Below are 22,597 nucleotides of genomic sequence, written 5' to 3'. Positions count from 1 at the left end.
GAAAAAATAGCTTATCTCTTATTATTGAGAAGATCCATCTCCTCTTCAGCAAATATCATTAAAAAATGAAAGAGGAAATATCTTCCTAAGTGGATTATGGGCTCCTGGATCATGGCCTGTTAAGAGATTTTGGCCATATGTCTACATCATGTTTTTTTTCCTAACTAACGGTACAAATACAAACGCTCATATACATACGTGTATATTCGTATCTACGAATACACACGCACACACCATCCTATAATCGCCTTCGAAGATCAGGTCAACGTGTCTTGAGATTAACGATGTCACTATCAGTGATTGTTGACGAGTATGACGCTTGCTACTAAAAAAATAACCACAAATGCAAGATACCCATACCATGTCTAGAACTTGAACCTGGATGGATAGATTTCACCACAAGAAACGTAACCAGTTTAGCTCATTATCATTTTAATTAACAAGGATATGAAAAAAAGAACTTTCTTCACAATTGCTTTTCATCATGAGTGAGATGCAGAAACAACATTACATTGTGTTAAGTTGCCACATTACCACAATCCCCAAATTAAGACATTCTAGTCATGTCAACATTGTTGGTTAAACTTGTTTAGCCAACATCAAAGCCACAATTAGTGACATTCCATACAAAGTGAGCCAAAATGACATTTGATAAAGATGACCACAGCAGAGTCTCAATACTTTCTTCTCAATCATAACCAAAACTCAACAATAATGTTATACACTTAGCACTACGCAAAATGCGGTTTGCTCACAGGTTCTAGGCACCCAGTAATTCAAAAACAACACAAAATAATGTTATTTTTTTTACCAAACACGTCTTAAATTAAGCAAGATAAACAAGTAAATTAAACTGATGCATATATAAAGCCGGTGAAATTTCTGAATTCCCAATCGCGCGAACACCATCGCTTCCCGCCAACCATATCTCTCGAAGATCACTTCTGCGCCTTCTTCTTCCACAGCTCGCTGAGCATCCGCATGGCGCCGCCGCTGTTCCGCTTCCCGCCGGAGACGTGGTGTTCGTCCGTGTCCTTGGCCACCCTCTCGCCAGCGGCGGCGCCCGAGCTGTGGCGCCGCCACTCTACGTCGGCGGCGGGCGCGCCGGCGCCGTGCTCCACCGCGGCGAGCACCGCGGCGGCCTCCTCGGCCGCCTTGCGCCACTGCTCGCTCTGCGCGCGGCCGCGCTGCAACTCCGCCTCCAGCGCCTCCCGCGCGCGCTCCGACGCCCGCAGGCGCTCGGCGACACGGGCCGCCTCCCGCGCCGCGCTCTCCCTCAGCGCGTGCTCGGTGTCCCTCGCCTTCGTGGCCGTCTCCTTCACGGCATGGGAGGCCTCCTCCGCCATCTTCATCAGCTCGGCGTTGTCGGCCTCGACGGCGGCGATGTCCGCGTCCTTCGACGTCAGCTTCGCCCTCAGCTCGTCGATCTCCATGCCCTTCGTGGCCAAGCTCGCCCGGAGATCGTCCGCCTCGGCGTCCATCGCAATCAGCTTCGCCTTCAGCTCGTAGACCTCCATGTCCTTCTCCATCAGCTTCGTCCTCAGCTGTTCGACCTCCTGCCCTCCCTTGTTCCCTTCAAGGTCTCCAACAATGGCGGCGGTGACGCTGTTCACCTCATCATCATCAGCCATCTCCTTGGTCTCCTCACCCTGGGCGTCGCCCGGCTCGGCAGCCTCAGGGACATCGCCGGCCGGCGAGATCACGCCGCATTTCTCGTCGCTGACGGCTTGCGGCGGCGTCTGTTCGGCGGCCGCCGACGAGGAGGCGGCGCCTGCGGTGGCGACTCTCTTCTTGGCGGCGGAGAAGCGCTTCTTGGACTCCACGAGCGCGGCGCGCGCGTCCTTCCTCGCCTTCTCCGCCGCCGCGAGCTGCTCCCGCATCTCGGCGAGCTGGCCCTCCGCCTTCCCCAGCTTCGCCTCCAGCTCCGCCACCCGCGACACGGCCGCGCCGCCGCCCGCCGGCTTCTTCTGCAAGCACGCCACCATGCAAACACTCGTCAAGAATAACACACTGACACACTGTAGCTAGCTTAGCTGCATGCCTGCATTGCTCGTGTCACTAGCTAGAGCATCCTTGCCTCGGGAAGCTGCGGGCTTCGCGGCGACGTGCCACGGGCGGCGCCGCCGCCGGCGCCGACGACTACGCGGTCGCGGTGGTGCTCCGAGCCGGCCGCGGCCGGCGCCGCCGCCGTCGTCTTCGAGCGCACCGGCGCTCGCGGCGACGTCCGGTGCGGCATCTCAAACACGGCCCTGAAACCAAACACGTTTGATCATTGCCAATTCATCTCCAGAACAAAAAAAAAACTAAAAATAAAAAACAAATTTGAATCGATCTTTTCTTGAAAATGCAAATTCGTATCATGCAAACTTGCTCGAAAATTTACCAAATACCTGGCCGGTTTGGCCGTGACAGTGTCGGAATCTTCGAACTTGCTCGGTTTCTTCACTGTGCGGACAAGCATCATGACAAGCAAAGAATCAACTTCTTCTCCTTGTTCTTCTTTGACACCAAGAGCGAGTTCTTCTTGAAACTTGAAAGAAATTCAGATATATCCGGAATTATATCGCAGAAAGAGGCGAGCCTTGGGGACGTTTGGTAGGTGCGCGAGTTCGCTTCAGAATTAACTCCGCGCATATAGTACACTAGTACTTCGATTGACTAACCGCGAATGCTTAATCTGGTTGCAGTGCACTGTTCATAAAAGTCATAATTAAAGTATCATCTTCTCTTTTTCTTCAGAAGTTATGCAGGAGTTCATCATGCAGATGGAAGAACTTCTGCCTCCATCAGATTGATTCTCCGGTTCGTACCACCTACCTGTTATCGAACTCTTGCTAGACTGATAGCTTCATAAACATGATGGATTGTTACCATCAGAATTCAGAGCATCAGGTAAGCAAGCTTAATTAAATATCTCTATTTTCTTTCACCTACAATTTCTCTTGTCATATTTGACATGTATGGATGAGATAAATTGGAGCAGAATTAAACCGAGTGCTATATCTTACCTGGTTTGATGCGAGGTGTCACCGGCAAGTACTGGATCGCACGGAGATGTAGCTTCAAAGATTGCACCTGGCGGCTTGCACCTGCAGCATCTCGCGCCTCTCCTAGTCAGAACTCAGAAATCGCAGGTACGGGTAGGAGATGAAGATACAGCTCGATCATTTCTTTATTAGCTTAATTATTATCGGCTACAAGCCTACAACCAATATTTGAATTCTAAGAGTTGATTTAAAGGTTTGTTTCATCATCCCCGCAAAAAAAAAAGGGGGTTCGTTTTCTGGTGGTGTTATTTTCTCCCGAAAATGAAGATGAAGTTTTTTTACGCAAAATGATGTGATATTAACGTATGATTGATTGTGTTTTAATTATTATAAACTTGAAAAATATAGCAACTTTCATATAGAAAGTTTTCCCACGAAACGCACCGCTTAGCGGTTTGAAAAGCGTGCCACGAAAATCTTAATCTTTATCCAACTCTTGTTGGAGAAAAGAACGAGACAATATTATGATTTTCTAACATTAACTTTTATATCGCGAAAAATACATACATAGAAGGTTTTACCTGTAACTTATTTTTAGCGCATATTTACGAAAAAAAAAGTAATAAAGTCGTTTTGGGGGTCGAGATAATTGTACGAATTTTGGGCCTTGGAAGATTGTGGGCCAAGATTTATAATTTTTCAGCCCAATAAATCCTTTCTGGTTTAAAGCGGGCTGCCTAAATATAATGGGCTGGTCCGTATACGTGGGCCATGATTCGATAAGGGACATAAAGTGAACTTATTCCAACCCTGAATACACGGCCCGCTGTTAGCGTTCATCGGATCAGCATGCCTACGACTTCGATTAAATCTGAGCTGATGGTGAAAGCCACGAGGCATCAGAAATTCAGAATGGTCCCTTGAAAGTTCAGGATCAGGAACAACGTGCAATCGTCATGTCTGCCCGCGAAGTGAGCTGAGAACTCATCATATTTCAGATCATGGGAACGAGATCCCCAGCAGAGGATCTGCATCCCAAGATCATGAGCTGCACAATTATCTTAGTTAGTATTTCTAAAATGTGTTTTAAATTATATTGATTAGCCGCACGTAAAACGTAATACGTGAATAGCATATGATTGATTAAGTATTAATTATTAAAAACTAAAAAATTAATTAATTTGATTTTTTTAAAGCAACTTCTATACGAAAGTTTTCATACGAAATACACTATTTAATAGTTTAAAAAATGTGCTAATGAAAATCGAAGAAATAACCAAGTCGAGACAGTGTTTAGAATGTGTGCCTTAGATAACACAATGTTCTTCTTTGCAGAGCATTTTACTTTGGCTTCAGGTTTCCACTGTGCTTTCGTCTTGCCTGACGCTGAATCGGACGGACATTTTTTTAGAGAAGAAATCGGACGGACATAAATTCTATATGGACTCACATGTCAGCTACACAATGCAGAATTAAGAGTAAAACAACCAAAGGAACGCCCGCACATGTAAAAACTCAAAAGAAATTCCACTTGTCAGCCATAACCAATTTAAATTTTAATTTGTGTTGATTTTCATGTTTTTACATCATGGTCTATTTTTTAGCATTGGCTTTTAAATCACTAGGCAAGTATATATAAAAAATTTACCGAGAAATTATTTTATCATTAATAAGTGTTCCGGTCTATAATAAGCTATAGGCGAAACAATGCCACTGTAACGGTCCTAGCGACTATTCTGTTCCCTACCTAGATACTCCAATATTTAGTAGTAGTGCCAGATGCATAATAAGATGATAACATTGACAAGTGCTCATAACTTAATTTTGAATTATTTTCCTCAATGCCCCATCAAGTGTATCACAACAGTTTGGTGATCTCTCTTTTTTTTCATAGATAACGGTGATCTATGTGACAACAGTATTGATCAATGCTATATCAATTTCTTAATGGTCTATGAATTCAAAGAAACAAAGTATTGGCAGATCATGGAGTCGTTGGGTACCTACATAGCTTAAATGCAAAGCTTCAACTACCCTATAAAAGCACTTCTTCTATGATTGAACGGCAAAAATACATGGAATTTCATCCTATCGTCACTGCCATAGCCGTTTTCTCCATCCCATTTTGCCATTTTCTATTGCCACTTTTGTCAGTGGTTGTACTAGATTAGCTAACTGAAGAAGAAGAAGAAGAAGGAGAAGGAGAAGACAGTGTCGGCGGCGACCCTCCTCGCCGGCGACGGAAAACGACCGGTTTTGACGTAAATCCACAAGGCGTTATGAGCTCGAAGATGACTGTGCATCTGCTGCTGAATTATTGAGCTCTCTCTTGTCGACAAGAGAAATGGTCATCTACCTACCGGTCGTTAAGCTCTCCAAAGAACTTGACATGCATCGCGTGATGCTGATGCAGTTGCAGCTTAAGTCCAAGGAGAATTTATCAGAGAGGACACCAGGTCGTCCGCTCTTTTCCTCCTTTGAGCCGGAGAAGCAGCCAATCTGCAGATCGAATTGTATCAGACATTCACCTACTGCGTGAGAGATGGATGACTAGTCATGTTTGATAACTAATCATGTGGTCATGTGCACTAGAACCAGCACCGAGAACTATAATTAATTCTCCATGTTTTCACTTGTAGTTTCCCCCCGTTCGTTTTATATAAAGATGAAGATTTTCGATGGCACATAAAACGTATGATTAATCATTACAAATTTTAAAAATGATTTTTTTTAATATTTTAGAGTAAATTCTATATAAAAATTTTTTATAGAAAAAACACTAATTAACAGTCTGAAAAACTTGCTAATAGAAATCGACATCTCTTCATCCAAAAATAATTTAAATCATAGCTATGAATCGGGACAAACATTTACCCAGGTTAATGGCCAGGATTTGATTCTTTTTTATACGGAGGGAGGGGGGTGTTATATGTTAATCAGAAACAAATGGGACCAATCTTGGCTCATGTAGTTGGTGTTGCATAGTAGACCAATCTGACAAGTTAACAACGAGCAACATGTAGTTCAGGTGGCCACTTCCTGCCACGTCCTGAGTGAGTAAACAAGTACATAGACAACTAACTACTCCCAGTCACCATGCAAGCTACTGTGCACTGAATATTACATGAACTCTTTGCTCTTTATTAGGCAGGTTGTTGCAAGAAGCCTCCTTTAAATTATTTGGAATTTGGTTGCCCAAAATGCCAATGCTGCAGTGCAGTGGCGAGGCCAGTGACACAGCGAGAGTGACAAGTGGTGGCGAGGCGAGGAGGCAGCTCGCGGCGCCGGTCATGGCCGACGCGAACAGGCGCATCGACCTCGCCGCGCCGCTCGTCTCCGTGCGGCGCCATGGCGGTGGCGCCGCCGGCGAGGCGGCGACGCGGACGGATGGCACGCGGCCCGGTCATCCCAAGAGCGTCCGCACCCGGCGCGCGACGATGGTGCACGCCACGGCGAGGGACGAGGAGCCCGCGCGCGACGCCATGGCGGTGGTCGCCGTCGCCGCGCCGGTGCGGGAGCGGGATCAGGAGGCGCGGTTCTCCGACGCGCTCTCCGTGGCGGACAGCTGCCTCACCGTGAACTGCAGCAGCGCCAGCGGCCTCAGCGACGCCGTCGCCCAGCCTCCGCGCGGCGTCGGCGTCGGCGGCGGCGTCATGATGGACCGCTTCCTGCCGGCGGCGCACGCCGTGGCTGTCCTCTCGCCGCAATGCAGCTCCCGGAAGGCCAGCGTCGCCGCGGCGGCCGCGCGCAACGGCCACGGCGCCGACGCGTTGCTGCCTCCTCCCGAGCCAACGCCGACGATTCGAACACTGTGCATCGTTCCGAGGGAGAAGACCGACGACGCCGACGCCGCCGTCGACGACAACGGCGGCGGCGGCGAGTGGGACGCGCACAGTACGCGGGGCGTCTCGTCGAGGAGGTGCGGGCTGCTTCTTCCCACGCGGTGCATGAAGAGCACCTTGCTCCTCCTCAACCCAGCGCCCGCCATGAGACGCCGCGGCGGTGGCCGGCGGCGAGACCGCGGCGCGCCCCTCCTCTCCAAGATCGGCAGGAGCCAAAGCTTGGGGAACCCACTCGTCCGGAGCGCGCACGACACGGGCATCATGGTAAGCAGCAACAAACATCTCCTCCACCTCCACCTGCTGCCGCGCGACGAATCAAAACGCGAGCGATTCTCACTTGTTCGTCCGGTGCGTCGTTGCAGCGATCCTGGGAGGAAGTGTATATCAACTCCCTCCGGCGATCAGGCCGCGGCGGCCGGAAGGGTATCGGCGCGTTGCTGTCGCCGGAGCTGGACACGACAATGCCGTCGGTGCGCGAGCTTTACCTGGAACAAGGAGACGGCGCCGTCCACCCCAAGGCTACCCACCTCGGCTTCCTCCTGGTGTTAGACAGAAGCCACGACCAATGCCACGACAGCCACGACGATCCCAAGCTGCTGCCGCCTCCTCGCTTCCCAAGGCCGGCGCCGCCCAAGGTGTTCGACGGCGGGAAGAAACAAAGGCGCGACGCCGCCGGCGCCGGCGGAGGCGGCGGCGGCGGCGGCTACGGGTGGCCGCTGCTATTGGAGGACAAGGCCGCGGCGAGCCGTGACATGGTGCCTCCGCTCCCGCCGCTGCCGTCGATGAAGTCGCCGTCGGAGTCCTGGCTCTCGCGGGCGCTGCCGTCCGTGTCGAGCAACCCTCCGGCGACCTCCTTCCTCGGCATCCACGTGCAGCACAAGAAGCAGTCTCCACCTCCAAGGTGTTCGTCCCGAGCTCCGGCCAAGCTCGTGGCCGACGGCCATGCCAGGCCACGGCAAATGCGAATACATGATCTACAGAAATCATAGCGTAATACTTCTATTAGGAGTAGCATTTTACTGTACTTTTTATGTCCTGGTAATTGCATTGTCAGTGCTAACTTGTAATTGTATTGATTGTGTCCAGATTGTTTAGGTTCACAGGAAATTAATTGAAGCTTGGTCCATTGGATTCTGAGACATGACCACTGAGACGACTGGGCCAATGGTTGCTCATACACGCTACTACTACTAATCTACAATTAAAGTGTTGCAAGTGTGCTGTTCTTGCAGCTCCATTCGTGTTGTATTTGTATATACTAGTTCAAGGGGAAATGCCTGTGATTGTGAATTAATCATGCATGCACAATGTCGAATTACTGCAGTTCGCCTACCTGATTAATTTAATACAGTCACCTGAATTTAGTTACAGCTATCTCTTATCTTGCCAACTGCCAAGCTACTCCCTCCGTCCCATCTTAAGTGCAGCCATAGTTTTCCACGCCCAATTTTGATCGTCCGTCTTATTTGAAAAAATTTTAAAAAAAATTAAAAACATAAGTCACGAGTAAAGTAATATTCATGTTTTATCATCTCGTAACAACAAAAATACTAATTATAAAAAAATTTCAAATAAAGACGGATGATCAAACTTGGTCACGGAAACTCATGGTTGCACTTAAAATAGGACATAGGGAGTAGATCGTAGGAGTAATATGGAAAAGAAGCCATGACAGAACCAGCAGGTTTAAGTGTAAATACTGCTCATTTTGCAGAGAGAATTTGCGGCCGATGAACTAGCGCTAATACTGCCATGTGATGCGAATAGATCATGTACTACTAGTACTTCACAAGCTCAGAGTCCGAAATTTGGCACTATATGCTGCGCAGCTCTTCCCCCCTCGTCCACTGCATTTTTCTCCGAATTTATGCGGCGATCACGAGTGTCCAGCGTCCAGGCGTATGGGCCATGGCGTGCGGAGCGGACAGCGACATGGGCCGATTCGGCCGAACGCCCACAGGATATGGGCCGCACTGGCCACGGCCTAGGCACTCTCTGTCTCGGCCTGGCCAAATGTTATAAGGGACCGGCGGTAGACAAACGGTTTTGGGCCCCGTTTGGGGGAGCTTTTCCTAGCTGCAGCTTTTTCCAAAAGCTGTTTCTGCTAGAAGCTGTCCCAAACAGTCCACAGCTTTTGAGTTACAGATTTTGAAAAATGAACTAAGAAGCCAGAAGCTGGAGAAGCTGGGTTTCAGAGCTTTTCCAGATTCTCAGAAGCTGGCTACCAAACAGCTGCTTCACAGAATTTAAAACTCCCCCAAACATACCCTTTGGTCTCTCGCGCCATCGTGCGCTTTTGCCGCGACCGTGGCGAAGGAGGTACGCTTTACACGGTACAACCGTTGTCACTGGTCAGAACTCATGGAACGTTGTCCATCGTCCTTGGTGATCAAACTGATAAATCACTCCTGTTCGGAGCCAACTTCGGCCTGAAGAGAACAAAGTAAAGGGAATGCCAGAGATCAGCGGCATGGCTTTTACTAATTGCTCCATCCATTTTTAAATATTTGACACCGTTAACTTTTTAACACATATTTAACCGTTCGTCTTATTAAAAAACTTTTATGAAATATATAAAACTATATATATATACATATAAGTATATTTAACAATAAATTAAATAATAGAAAAAATTAATAATTATTTTTTAATAAGATAAACGGTCAAACATATTTAAAAAAAGTAAACGGCGTCAAATAGAAACGAACTTCGAGTTGGATAGGGGGAGTAACTCTTTTATGGGTGTTCGGTGTGACTTTTGCTGTATGCGTCTCAGTTATATCGTCTGATTCCAATAAAAGCTTCCTTTATCAAAGAGACCAGGGGCAAACTCGACTGGAGAATGGTACATTCATTATGCACGGGGTACATCAGCAAGTGAAAAGGAGTGCCATTTACAACAAAGAGTTATACCATCATCTCTCCAAGATCAACATAAACCAAGTCCATCCACATCATTAGACGAGAGAAAAAGAGAAGAGAGAGTCGAGAGTTAGGGACACGGTGTGTTCAGTGCAGTGTGCCCCTGTCGCCCTTTTACACCTTACTCTCCTGGTTCAACAGGGGCGCTATAGTTCAGGGCTTCAGGCTATCCGCGCTATCAACGGAGATCCCATCCATATGCACGGTGTAAATCATCATCAAACCCAAAAGTTACACTTATTCACAGGCCAGCTTCGTGCCAAAGCTTGTGAGGCAGATGGCGAACGCCTGGAAGGCTGACAGCGGCTGCCGGTAGTCCATCGTGAACGCGTCGTCCTCAATCTTACCGAACTGCAGGATCACTGTCTCCTCATCTGCAATGCCCCATGGATCGCTGGTGCCAGCTGGAGCAACGAGCTGGAAGTTCTTCACCGAGGCGACGGTCACCCGGCCATGGAAATTCAAGCACCAGCACTGCAGATGCTCATGCCATCGTGGTGCCTTGTTTCTTAGAGCCAAGGGGCTTGAGGTGCTAATCAGCTTCTTCAATGGATCTGATGCGGTGCTCTGGCCTACGGGGCACTGGATATTGCACTGCATTCTTCTTGGTCCTCTTGATTTGAGGAAGTTGAACTTGTATGACACTTGTCCAACTTCATAATTACCGCCTGAAACATTTGGGTTAATCTGTTTGCTTGCAAAGCGACGACTCGATTGGCTCCGTGAGGGCTTTGCACCATCGTATGGTGGCTGGCTATCATAGATGATGAACTTTGTACCCAGGAAGTCAGATCTACATGTACAAAGAAGTTAACCGATCAAAATAGTGTTCCAGCTAATAAATGAATATAGTGGGAAAATAACTTGAATAAAAGTGTGGTTTATACACACTAGAAAACTTCTAATCACTTGATCAAATGCACTCGAAACTTGATAGTGGGTGGCACTTCTGAGATTTACCCCAAAATAGATGGTCAGCCCAGGAGGCCACAAGTAGAGCGGTTTTGTCGGCTTAGGAATTGAAAGATGATTTTATTGATCACAATGTAAACCCAGCTATCAAAAATATAAATGCCCTGCGCAGCTAATTAGAAAAGATATACTATCCCAAGCAACCGCTATATGTTTGTGTCTTGTTCATCTTCCACAGATGACTCTTTCTTAATGCCTTCACTCTACATTTTAAACACAAACCATGAAGGGAAAGGTGTATACCAAGTCATATTGCATTTTGAATAATGTCAAGCTTGATCGGAACCTAAATATTAGATATTAATGCATGCTATGAAAATGATACATGAACGGGTCACGTTATTCAACAAGGCAGGCAACATGATAACTGATGATATGATGATAACATGAAGAAAGATGGCAGTAAAATTATTACTAGAGTACAATTAGAGTGTGGCACAACTTTATGATGCTTGCAAAGAAAGCAAAGGCAGTAGCCTAATGGAATGATTGGACCCAACCTCAGTTTCCCAACATACGAATTGCTTCCTGGAAATAGATCATCACAATCATAGGAAATGATATATTCTGTATGTGCCCCGTTTCTGAACCTTCGAGCAGCCAGCAGAAACTTTCCTTTATCCGTTAGGGCTGCCAAAAGAGAGCAAAAAATTGAAGATCGTATTTTTCTTTTTGCAGTCTAATACTTAAGAAGCAACAAGCATATCAGGAAAATAAGCCTTGATTCAGTCACCAACATAAGAGGATTGTATTACAGTTTCATAACCAAAAGTTGCAAATCATGTGATAAGATTCACAATCTTCACATTGAGAATATCGCTCAACATAATAAGGTTATCCATAGGGTACTCGGGTTCATTCTAGAACCTTAAACTTGTCAACGAAACATAGTTGTGCCTAACCTTCTAATATCTAGAAGCATCCATCAGGTTTGACATATACATCCCCTCAGAAACATGAATTCCACAGTACCTTCTGTTTTCCTAGTAATTTGACTTATAATTCTCAGAAGTGGCATAGAAAAGTTTGAACACAACAGGTGCTGTGTTTAGTCATTGGTGAGGCTGTACTGCACCCTTATTTAGTTATTTATATGATCATGAGTCATGTAGTTGTTAACAATCAATCAACAGGGCAGTCACGGGCAACAAATAATTTTGATGTGCCTAAACAAAAAAAAAAGAAATGATAAAACAATGGACACAATTTGTGTTGTTATACTTTGTCAGATCATACAAAGCTCAATGTGTAATTGGTGGTACATCATGGTTATGCAGCCTCTCGTTCGATCCATGATAGGATGTCAGACAGTTAATGCTTTCAAACTTTATGATGACCCTGGCCAATAAGAGTCTAATACTATACCAAGATCATAGGTTCTGAGTAACTTCTAAGTTATCCCAACGAAAATGTATTCAATAGAAATAAGTTGTCAACTACCAAAGACCAAAGTCATGTTTTTTATGGACAACAAGACCAAAGTCAATTAGTCAAATATTCATTATTCTGTTATGTAAGTCCCTTAAATAATGTACGTGGGCAGCAAAGTAGGTGCAAGGGTCCTTGTCACAAATGATGTTGTGGCTTGTGATGGATTAAAAGAAGAAAAATCCTCCCTTTTTCAAAACAAGATTAAGAACAACTATAAGAAGATCGCACGTCACAATTCACAAGTCATACATAGAAGGGACCTTGATAGCGTTAGCAGATAATTTTTTTTCTTGTTTTAAAAACGTGCTTACTACCTACTAGATTTGCCATTGTCTGAACAAGAATTCATTTAATTGCACAGTTGCAACACCCACATCATTGATAGAGCAGAAGCCACCAGAAAGTCAGTTGATAGAGTTTTATTTTGTTTACGGCTCCGTCAATTAAATCAAAGAACAATATGTAAACCCAGTTGACGCAGTCTACAAAACCGTCTACCCAATCCACAATAGCATGGGGCCACAACCACGATGGAACCTCAAAGGCTCAAATTATCCATTATGACATACCCTGTGTTAAGCTGAGATAAAGGTAGAAGGTCGAGTTCTTTTTGTTCCTCCTGATGAAGCAGTGCATCGGAGCATCCCTTGGTCCAGGCTGTCAAAAAAAAAACAACTAAATCAATTATAGAGACCTAAAGTGAACTAAAGATTGTGCCTTTAGGCATCAAAATACTCTTACTAACAGACCAAAACAAAATCCAAATGTCACAATTAGCATTTTCATATATGAGCATACCAAAGACCCATATTTCTTTACTAACTTCACCTACCACATCACTTTGTTGGTCGCCATAGTAAAGTGCGGGGCGACCAAATTCAGAAAACAAGGACGAGTGGATGGACATGTGCTCCTCGCTTAAGAATACTTGTAATCAGGCGATTATTGAAACCCAAACGAAAGCTTAAAAATACAGGTATGAGTAAAAAAGAACAACAATCAAACCAACAATTCATCCGGAAATCAGCTCGAATCGTACAGATCGAACAAGAAAAACATGTCCTCGAACAGCCTTCGAGCACCCTCATAGAGTCATAGGACGAAAGAAAATTTTCCCCCACACAAAAATTAAAATCATGTAAGTTCAGCCAGATCAAGATGATAGCGGTTAGGTCGGGGGGCGCTCAGGCTCACCTGCTTCAGCGAGGAAGGGAACGTGATCCGCCCGCACTCCAGCGGCGGCCGCACGACGGACACCGCGGCGTCCCTCCACCGGCGGCAGACGCAGGCGCAGGCCACCACGTCCCGCCGCGGCGGCCACCGCTCGGCGCCGGCGTCCACGCGCCGCATGATCTCCGTGAGCAGCTCCGGCAGCAGCCGCGACCACCTCTCCTCCTCCCCCTCCTCCTCCTCTCCCTCCCCCTCCCCGCCGCTCACCGGCGCGATCTCCGGCGACACCTTCGATTCGCCGCCGCCGACTCCCCCCGACGAGCGCGACACCGACGAGAGCCACGAGGAGCTACACCGCCACAGCGCCATGGCGGGCGAGCCCGGCCCGGGATCCCTCCCCCCGAAGCTTCCAGAAGCTTCGAGACGAGAGATCGGGCGGAGGAGCACCAACGCGAGAAGAGGGATGAATAAAGGGTAGACACGAGACGAGACGAGCAAAAAAAATAAAAAAAATCGAAAACGAAATTTGGCGATGAGACTTGAAACCAAAAGAAAGAAAAAGAAAATCAAATCCTCATCGTGCTCTCGTGCGCCTCCGCTCGTCTCGCCGAAATGCCTAAAGATCTTCGAATTCTCCCCTAATTATACGCCTCCCACCCCTAAACATGACACGTGGGGCCAGTAAACGCGTCGGGCCCACGCATTAACGCCCGCCACGTAATAATAAAAACGATTGGGTCGTAGCACAGTTGACACAGTGCTCGCGTTTGCGTTCGTGCTTATGGCGCGTAGTAATCAGTTTCCTGTTCGTCACAGCGGGTCGGGTTTGGCTGGCACTAAACAGAAAGAAAAAAAAAAGACGTGAATAGTATTAGCGAAGGAGCTAATAACAATAATTAGAAAGAGTGAGGCTTAAAATCATCTAGCCCACAATCTTGCGGAGCTAGCCGAAATACCCCTTAGCATTTCTCCACTAAGAGAAGTAAAATAACCAACTATAACCACATATCGACAAGAAAAGAGAAGAGAGAGAAGAAAGTGGGCTACGGATCTGTAGCTAACTGTAATACGGACTCCAAAACGTTATGTGTGTATGAGAGGTATGACCGGGTGTTTGAATAGACTATTAAATTAGTTATAAATAATTTAAAGCTAACATGTGGATATACTATTAAACTGGCTCCAAGATTTAGCAGATTTTTATTTTTTATATATATTTTTTGGGCGAGATTAATTGCAGTGGACCTACCATTTCTGGTACAGTCATACAGCTGGTAGGCTTAAAATCGTCAGTGAGACGTTGGACTCGTGGGTTGAAAATTCCACGCCATTGTTGGGTGAGAGCGAGCGAAGCGAGAGGAGGCGAAAGCGACGTCGACATCGTCCAGTGGGGGTGGTCTGGTGACGTCACCGTCCGCTCGAAGCAAAAAGGCCCCGACGACGCCGACCGCGATAAGCTCCGCACTTAAAAAAAAAAAAAACCCCAAAACCGAAACAGCAGCAGCAGCAGGCGTGCGGGGTGGTAACCAACCACTCGCGACGGCGACGTCTCCGCGCGCGACTCCGTCGTGTCGCGCTCCTGGCCTCTCCACCGGCGCCCGCGCCCGCGCCGCGCCACCCGGGAGGTCGGCAAGGGACGGGACGTGGCGTGGGCCGCGTCGCGCGCGTGCGGGCGTGCGCGCGAGGGGAGGGGAAAACGCCCGGGGTCCTACGTGCCGGCGTGCCGGGTCGCGGCTGGTCCGGTCAAGTGTACGGTGTACCCGTTCGTTCGGGGCGAGACGAACATACACGAACGTACGCCCGCGCGGCTCACACGGTAAAAGGTTATTATTCTCCGTTTCAAAAATATTATTTTCGGTCCAACGAATTTGACAGAAAATTATTCAAAATTTATTGGAGTAAAATATATCTCATCGAAAACTATATAGTGCCCCCTCCGTTTCACAATGTAAGTCATTCTAGCATTTCTAACATTTATATTGATGTTAATGTATCTAGACATATATATCTATTTAGATTCATTAATATTAATATGAATGTGAGAAATGCTAGAATGACTTACATTGTGAAACGGAGGAAGTAGCATTTTGGAACAAAGGAAGTAAAACATTACAAGGGAGGAGGAGGGGGTTATGTTTCATTTTTTCACTACTATTTCACGTTTACTTGACGAATTTATTTTTTTTCACCAACTAGTCACACGCTACTATATTATTTTGGACACAATATGCAGCGACCTCACGAGAGCGCCATGGCACTGGATGCAAAAATAACATTTCATGCATATATTTTGCCCCTATCCCTTCATGCTTTCTCCCCCCTAGATCTTTTTCATGCATATATTGTGCTAGCTTCCCCTGGTTTGGCTCTGGTGTTTTGCTCGACCTAGTGTTCTTTCCTTGCTAGCAACGAGCTTAGCGGCACCGCAATCATCGGCAACTACCTCATCCCACTTTCATGTCATCTTCAGGGGTGTCAAGGGCAGTGTGCGAGATTGGCGCATGCACAACAACACCCCCCCCCCCACCAAAAAAAAAAAATTCCAAACCCGCCTAGCCTCCTATTCTGCGACGTGCGGAAGTGCAAACCGAACAACAAGTGGGTGGGAAGTCTCGCGAAAAGCGGGCTGTAGGCCAATATGCGAGATTGACTCGCTCGCGTTGATCCTAATTCATCCTTGCACGTCTAGTCATCACCACCGTCTACAAAACTTCTATGCATCTACTCAATACAATTGAGTAGAAGCATTCGAATTCAAGAAGTACCAGATCAAACCCTAGATATCATCCCCACATCCATGATCCCAAGTTCCAACCTTCCAACGTAGCATAGGGGGTGGGTAAGGTTAGTATGGATTCTTTGTCTTCGTCATTTTCTAGTCAACGACTGACGTGGACGAGAGCATCCTCTTCCTCTACTTCACCTTTGACAACCTGAATCTTCTAAAGATTTCTCGCCCATCATAGGTGATATCGATCTCCTATCTTCTTTCATCTCTCAGTTAGCTCAAAATTTAGTTATATGCCCCCTTTTCTTGTTAATTTATTTCCTTAGCTGGGGATCCATGGCTCTTGCTTATCCTCTCGGATCCTATATCTGGGTGTCAACTTCAAGGTTAAGTGGTTAATGAGCAACAAGGTCAAGCTTGCCATCTGGGACACATGTACCTATCAAGTATTGTCTACCCCCCTATGGATTCCTACTCATTTCAGTTGTAAAGCATTTTGTCTTGTATCATGAATCCACAGTTTTTACTTTAAAATTTAGGGCCTCAATTTGTATTTTGTCTCGGGGCCCCAAATTCACAGAGACAGCCATGGTCATATGTATATCCATCAAGGGTGCACTAATTTGGGCCACCATAAGGTCAACGATGACGGTTCCTAACCTAGGTCGAAGCCAAGGTAGACACCCCAATTCGCTCACCTTAGCTAGACCTGTGATGGCCTCGGCCTCAAATGCTTCCTCCTCGCCGTCGTCATGGCCTCCCAGATATGATCACCTTAGCTCACCATTGTATCCACGCAGGCTTCCTTGCTAGCAAGGGCCACATCAACTTTAGTGTCTTTCCTGTCTTCCTCGCCTCTCCTCGATGCGCCACAGCGTCCTACTACCTCCATGCTCCTTTTCCCCCCTACCACAACCCAACTCTCATTCTTCCTCCCGCGTGTTTGCCAAAGAGTCGCCATATTCACCGAGGGCCACCTAGCTCTTCTCCTTCCTTGGCACCGGCATGCCAATGTGGAATTAGAAAGGGTAGGATAACATGGTCATTTCATGTGTGGTGTCACCTTGTGTTGATGATGTGGTAGTGATAATAGAGTAAATTGTGTTTCAAAATACCATTGGATCTACTAGGTGCAATGTCTCAGTGAGGAAAAATGAAGGAAAGTTAGTTGGGAGGATGGTATTTGAGAATGGGCCTACCTATTGATATTTCGATAGATTTAGAACTTTAAATCTTGCGGAGTAATTGCTCTCTAATCTTGCATAGTAAAAATGAGTGTAATTGCTCTGCAACTGAGTGCAAGTACAATGTAACTGAGTGTAAGTGGTATGTAATCAATTATAATTGCAAGCTGGATTTATATGTACAAGAATCTTGATGCAAGATTCTATGGATAAAAAAATTAAAAGATAGGAGTCAAAAATTGTCACTAGTGAAATAGCATAACTGTTTGAGAATGCGTTATCATGAGAAAAGGATGGTATTTGACAATGCGCCGTCGTGAGAACGGAAGGGTCTCAAAAAGGATGTCGAGTTCTCTCATGGCCACTACAGATGACTTAGCGGCGTGCATGATGGATAGCCAGTGGACTGGTTAGGTGATTGACAGCGCTGTTTACTTGTTAATGATGGGACTTTGGGGTGTGTTGGCCCCCACGTCGTCGCGGCCGATTTGGAGGTGTTATCTTAGAAGAGGGAATATTTATCTATGCCCGGATTTGTTGGGGTTTCAAGCTGTTGAGAGATCCTGTGAAGCTGTGAACAAACAGTTTGTGGATTGGGAGGAGGGTCATCGTCGTCGTGGGGGCATGTAATTGTGTTTGTTATATTTTCAATCTGTAGCTGAGCACAGCAAGAAAGTGGGTAATAATCACAGACAGCTGGTCATTTGATTGTGCAGAAATGAAGCTTGCTGAAAGTAACAATGCTAGGAATAAAACCATTTGCTACAATTGATGTCAGTCAGTACATGCTTAATGAAAATGTCTCCCCCTTTGCTTTACCCTCTTTGGATCAATCATAATCTTGATAACAAAGTTGCATGCTATCCAAGAAAAACAGAACAAGAAGATAGAATATTTCTCGTGACAGACACTCGAGTTTTTCTCTATCTTTGCTAGTACTTATTGTCTAGCTAACGTGTGCTAAGGCCCGTATGTCAAGGATTTTTTTTGTTTTTTGAGGTGAATATGTCAAGGAGATATTAGTAGTCAAGTAAGTACGACATGAAGTTTTGAGTTGGAACGCCCATATGAAAAATAATGTTTAATGGTGCTTAGGTTCAAACTGACCATGTCATTGGTCCAGCCAAGACTCTTTCTAACAACAGCACTGATGGATCAATGTAGGATCAATCAAGCCTGGGATATCCCCAGTAATAGCTACATTAACACTAGAAAAACTGCCACATGAATCTTCAAATCGTCCAGCCTACAACCAGCAGGAAAAAAGCCATCCGTGGAAAGAAGAAATCAACAGTTACCTGCCATCCCAGCTTAGATATAGTTAATAATCTGCCAAATTATTCAAAACCACTGAACATCTGTTCACTACTAAAATGACTAAAATGAGAACATGTTCGTGTGATTCGATATGACTTACAACAGATATACGGCTCACCTAATTATAGGGACAACTTAAGAAAACAAAAGCCACACATACGGATTTTATATGAACAGCTAAAATAGCTGGACAATTCGGCACTTCTCCTAACTGTTTGTGAACTATAAAACCATATCACAGAATGTAGCAGTACGTTGGGCAAAAGGAAGTTGCTAGTTGAAGCCAAGGCACAACTTCAAAGCCATTATAAGCCTTTATTCTTAAGTTACAAATAACACCACACATTAATATGCTTGAAGTTAACATAAAGAACGATTCAGCAAAGCAATAACTTCAATACTGATTGATGCATGCACTTCGACTTGCATATGCTCACGTTGAGTATGTGTTTGGGAGTCCATGCTTGTGCTTGGAAACTGCTGCATCTTTGTTCATCAAGGATCTACATAGATGGTTTGATCATTAGGAGTGCAACAGACAACATGCAATGAATTGTTAATGGAAAAGGAATACAAAGCCTCCTTGGTTTTCTTTGGCACATATAGCTTCTAAAGGAATATAGTAGGATTCGTAAACCACAAGTCTCAACTTGTACAAAAAGCCTAAAGAAACTAAGAAACATCTAAAATAAGATAAAAGGAAAACAGAAGTTCATCACTTATCCTGACCACGACTCTATGAGAAATATGCTTGAATAGGAAGGAAATTTTCAACATCTCTGTAATTTAACAATTCTGCCATGTACAGCAATATGAAAGCACCAGTATTTTTCTCAAAATTCTTAGTTCTTGTTGCGTTGCAATTTATCATTCAGCATGTCTTGAAAAAAAATCTTGATGATGTAATTTTTATAAAATTTGGCCTTATAATGTATTCAAACAATTAATTTCCATGTATATAGATATCTGAACTGTGAATGCCAGCTGAAACAAGGATGAAAATACCTCCATTACCTGAAGAGAGTTAATTAAGCATATTAGCTATTTTCCGCTGCATCCCATGAGCAGGGACCTATCTGGAACCATCCACAGCAGTTATTGGTAGCATGACTGAACTATGTCGCAAAATTACAATGAAGAATTCCATAGATGAGCATTGTAAACTATCAGTTGTTTGTTTAACGATGTTTCCACAACACCAGTATACAGTATTTGAGTTACTTAAACAAAAGGTAGCACAACAATGGTATACAGAAGTGTGCATTCAAATTGATGCACAGAAGTAATAAACAACTAGATACTTAGAATGCTAACGCTTTGTCTAATTTATTCATTCACCCTATATTTACAATTTTAATCCCAAAACAGAACTTCTTTAGAGCACTTCGAGCTAATTTCTTCAGTGTTGATGTCATATGTATTCAGAGAACTAACTGGCAGCATAGAAATACAAATGGCTGCACTGCTGCGGCATACATAAAAGTCTAGTCCACTTCATTGATACTGATGCCATATACTCAGATTTGTCACTCTCTTTAAACTGTAACAGCTAAAAACAGACATTTGATAGCTGATATTAGCATGCAAACACTAGCATACATCATTTCGATTGAAGAAACGAACAGCACCAAAACATGGACACTGGTCTAAAGGAATTGGGTATCATTTTGCCTCTCAGGTGTTCATGCTTGCATAGACATATACTTTTAATCCAAAATTTCCTTATACCCCTCCAAGAAAGAGAACTACCTTTCTTAGTTCAAACTACTCCGTATCAGAAGGTATATTTGGAACTGATCCCATATGGTGTACGAGATGCTGCATCCCAGGTTTCAACTCCCTGTTACAGAAGTCATCATATTCTTCCTTATCCCCTGCCTTCTTCTTCACCTCCACTACCACCAGGCTTGGTGTGAGCTCAAATATCTCAGCGCCGATTGTCAATGGACCCTTCAAACCTTCCCTCGTGCCTTCTATGCTCACTCGCCAGTCTTTTCGCCGAACGAAGAAGCTCTTCACCTTTGCGATCTCCTCCAATTTTGTGATGATTGTTTGCATAGGCTCTGCCGATATGAACCTCACTTCACTCCCTCGCTCCTCAAACAACCCCGACAAATCAAATCCCTTTGAGAACGATATGATATCGAACGCATTAAGACTTGCTGGCCGTGTGAGAGACCCGAGAGGTCTTTGCCGACGCTCCTCAGATGACAATGTGGCAGGACATGATGCCACGGATGAGTCCGACTCCCATCCCGACTCCTCACCGTCATCATCTTGCTGCGGCGGCGGCGGCGGAAACGGAGGAGGAGGAGGAGGCTCACTAGGTTCCAACTCCGGCATATCATTATCACCATCTGCCAAGCTGTGAACCTGATCATCCTCAACATAGAATCTGACCGGCCGGAATCCCTTCTGGAACCACCTGCTCTCCATGACCTCTTTGACAGTGATCCTTGTCTCTGGGTTCGTGTCAAGGATGCGATTCAGTAGACTGGAAAGATCCTTGGAGAACCATCTCGGGCACCGGAATTCCCCCCTGTAAATCTTTCGGTACATGGCCATGAGATTCTGGTCATGGAACGGAAGGTAGCCAGCCATGAGCACGAAGAGGATGATGCCGCAGGACCATATGTCCGCCTTGGCGCCGTCGTAGCCGCGGCGCGCGAGCACCTCGGGCGCGACGTAGGAGGGCGTGCCGCAGAAGGTGTGGAGGAGGCCGTCGGGGTGGAACTGGTCGGCGACGGCGGAGAGGCCGAAGTCGGAGACCTTGAGGTCGCCGTGCTCGTCGACGAGGAGGTTCTCGGGCTTGAGGTCGCGGTGGAACACGCCGCGCGCGTGGCAGAACCCGACGGCGGAGACGAGCTGCTGGAAGTAGCGCCGCGCGGTGTCCTCCTTGAGCCGCCCCTTGGCGACGCGGCCGAACAGCTCCCCGCCGCGGACGAGCTCCATCACGAAGTAGATCTTGGACTTGGTGGCCATCACCTCGAACAGCCTCACGATGTTGGGGTGGCGGACGCGGCGGAGGATGGCGATCTCCCGCTTGATGTGCGGGACGAGGCCGTGCCGCATCGCCTTCTCCTTGTCGAGCACCTTGATCGCGACCGGCTCCCCGGAATCCGCGCTCCGCGCCTGGTACACCTTGGCGAAGGTGCCGTGGCCGAGGAGGCGGCCGAGCTCGTACCGCCCGAGCAGGAGCCCGCCCCCCCGCGGCTTGCCAGCGAGGGAGGCGGCGGAGGCGGAGGAGGACAGCGGCCGCCGGTGCTGCGACGACGGCGGGGTCGCGGCCATGGCGGCGAGGCGGAGGAGGATGGCGCGGGGGAAACGGGAGGTGGGAGGAGGAGGAGACGAGTGGCCGGCGTTGGAAGGGAGGGGGAACAGCTTAACGGATCGTGAATAATATCTGCGGCTGGGGCTTCTCTTCTCTAGAGAGTTTCATTTCGCTTTCGCTTTGAAATGTTTTCTCCCCAAAGTTTTTCTTTCAAACTTCCAACTTTTCCATCACATTAAAACTTTTCTACACACACAAACTTTCAAATTTTTCATCACATCATTCCAATTTCAATCAAATTTTCAATTTTGGTGTGAACTTTTATTTTGGCCCTATTTAGTTCCTAAAACAAAAATTTCCATGCTGTCACATCGAATGTTTAATATATACATGGAGTATTGTAGGAAAAAACAATTACACGGATTACATGTAAATTGCAAGACAAATCTTTTAAGGCTAATTGCACCATGATTTGATAGCGTAGTGTTATAGTAAACATTTACTAATGACAGATTAATTAGGTTTAATAAATTCATTTTGCAGTTTTCTTGTGGAATCTGCATATTATTTTTTATTAGACTACGTTTAATACTTTAAATATGTGTCAATATATCTAATGTGATGTGATAACCGACTAAAATATTTTCCCAACTAAACTAGACCTTTGTTTTGTTTTTTGTTTGGGGTGTTTTTTGGTTTCCTTAGCCGCGTTTACAGCTATAATAGCGCTTTGCATTTTCTTGATATCTTCCTTTTGTGGGTGGAGAAAGATT

At 46.0% G+C, this 22,597-nt stretch overlaps 4 protein-coding genes across 6 annotated transcripts; 1 reads left to right on the top strand and 3 right to left on the bottom strand.

The window, feature by feature from the left end:
• Positions 1 to 642: 642 nt before the first annotated feature.
• On the bottom strand, positions 643 to 2,596 carry LOC4339309 (interactor of constitutive active ROPs 1). Of its 2 annotated transcripts, none has more exons than XM_066310373.1 (2): positions 2,384 to 2,596; positions 643 to 2,249 (listed from the first exon to the last, which is right to left on the bottom strand). In XM_066310373.1, the coding sequence occupies exon 2, from the start codon at positions 1,983 to 1,985 to the stop codon at positions 939 to 941; it is 1,047 nt and encodes a 348-aa protein (XP_066166470.1). In that variant the 5' UTR covers positions 1,986 to 2,249; positions 2,384 to 2,596; the 3' UTR covers positions 643 to 938. The 2 variants fall into 2 exon arrangements, with proteins under 2 accessions (XP_066166470.1, XP_015638661.1); XM_015783175.3 differs by having other exon boundaries at positions 2,391 to 2,596.
• A 3,500-nt stretch (positions 2,597 to 6,096) lies between these two features.
• On the top strand, positions 6,097 to 8,199 carry LOC4339308 (uncharacterized). 2 transcript variants are annotated; one of them, XM_015782969.3, is made up of 3 exons: positions 6,142 to 7,093; positions 7,192 to 7,819; positions 7,916 to 8,199. In XM_015782969.3, exons 1-2 carry the CDS (start codon positions 6,188 to 6,190, stop codon positions 7,816 to 7,818), a joined length of 1,533 nt encoding a protein of 510 aa, XP_015638455.1. In that variant the 5' UTR covers positions 6,142 to 6,187; the 3' UTR covers position 7,819; positions 7,916 to 8,199. The 2 variants fall into 2 exon arrangements, with proteins under 2 accessions (XP_015638456.1, XP_015638455.1); XM_015782970.3 differs by having other exon boundaries at positions 6,097 to 7,093; positions 7,192 to 8,199.
• A 1,421-nt stretch (positions 8,200 to 9,620) lies between these two features.
• LOC4339307 (tubby-like F-box protein 9) lies at positions 9,621 to 13,979 on the bottom strand. The gene is made up of 4 exons (NM_001420703.1): positions 13,349 to 13,979; positions 12,724 to 12,811; positions 11,224 to 11,353; positions 9,621 to 10,544 (listed from the first exon to the last, which is right to left on the bottom strand). Exons 1-4 carry the CDS (start codon positions 13,691 to 13,693, stop codon positions 9,989 to 9,991), a joined length of 1,119 nt encoding a protein of 372 aa, NP_001407632.1. The 5' UTR covers positions 13,694 to 13,979; the 3' UTR covers positions 9,621 to 9,988.
• Positions 13,980 to 19,745: 5,766 nt separating this feature from the next.
• LOC4339306 (CBL-interacting protein kinase 19-like) lies at positions 19,746 to 21,924 on the bottom strand. The gene has a single exon (NM_001420702.1). The coding sequence runs from the start codon at positions 21,842 to 21,844 to the stop codon at positions 20,318 to 20,320; it is 1,527 nt and encodes a 508-aa protein (NP_001407631.1). The 5' UTR covers positions 21,845 to 21,924; the 3' UTR covers positions 19,746 to 20,317.
• Positions 21,925 to 22,597: the final 673 nt, after the last annotated feature.

This window comes from Oryza sativa, chromosome 5, assembly GCF_034140825.1.
Source record: "Oryza sativa Japonica Group chromosome 5, ASM3414082v1".
NCBI classification, from domain to species: Eukaryota; Viridiplantae; Streptophyta; class Magnoliopsida; order Poales; family Poaceae; genus Oryza; species Oryza sativa.
The sequence above is the reverse complement of the archived record's forward strand: the minus strand, read 5'-3'. Positions and strand labels throughout refer to the sequence as shown.

Coding starts and splice junctions, on each gene's coding strand:
- LOC4339309 (XM_066310373.1), bottom strand. CDS start 1,985: ATGGTGGCGTGCTTGCAGAAGAAGCCGGCGGGCGGCGGCGCGGCCGTG.
- LOC4339308 (XM_015782970.3), top strand. CDS start 6,188: ATGCCAATGCTGCAGTGCAGTGGCGAGGCCAGTGACACAGCGAGAGTG. Junction 7,094..7,191: donor CGCACGACACGGGCATCATG/GTAAGCAGCAAC, acceptor GCGTCGTTGCAG/CGATCCTGGGAGGAAGTGTA.
- LOC4339307 (NM_001420703.1), bottom strand. CDS start 13,693: ATGGCGCTGTGGCGGTGTAGCTCCTCGTGGCTCTCGTCGGTGTCGCGC. Junction 11,354..12,723: donor TTATCTCAGCTTAACACAGG/GTATGTCATAAT, acceptor CTCTTTTGGCAG/CCCTAACGGATAAAGGAAAG. Junction 10,545..11,223: donor TCGTATGTTGGGAAACTGAG/GTTGGGTCCAAT, acceptor TTGTACATGTAG/ATCTGACTTCCTGGGTACAA.
- LOC4339306 (NM_001420702.1), bottom strand. CDS start 21,844: ATGGCCGCGACCCCGCCGTCGTCGCAGCACCGGCGGCCGCTGTCCTCC.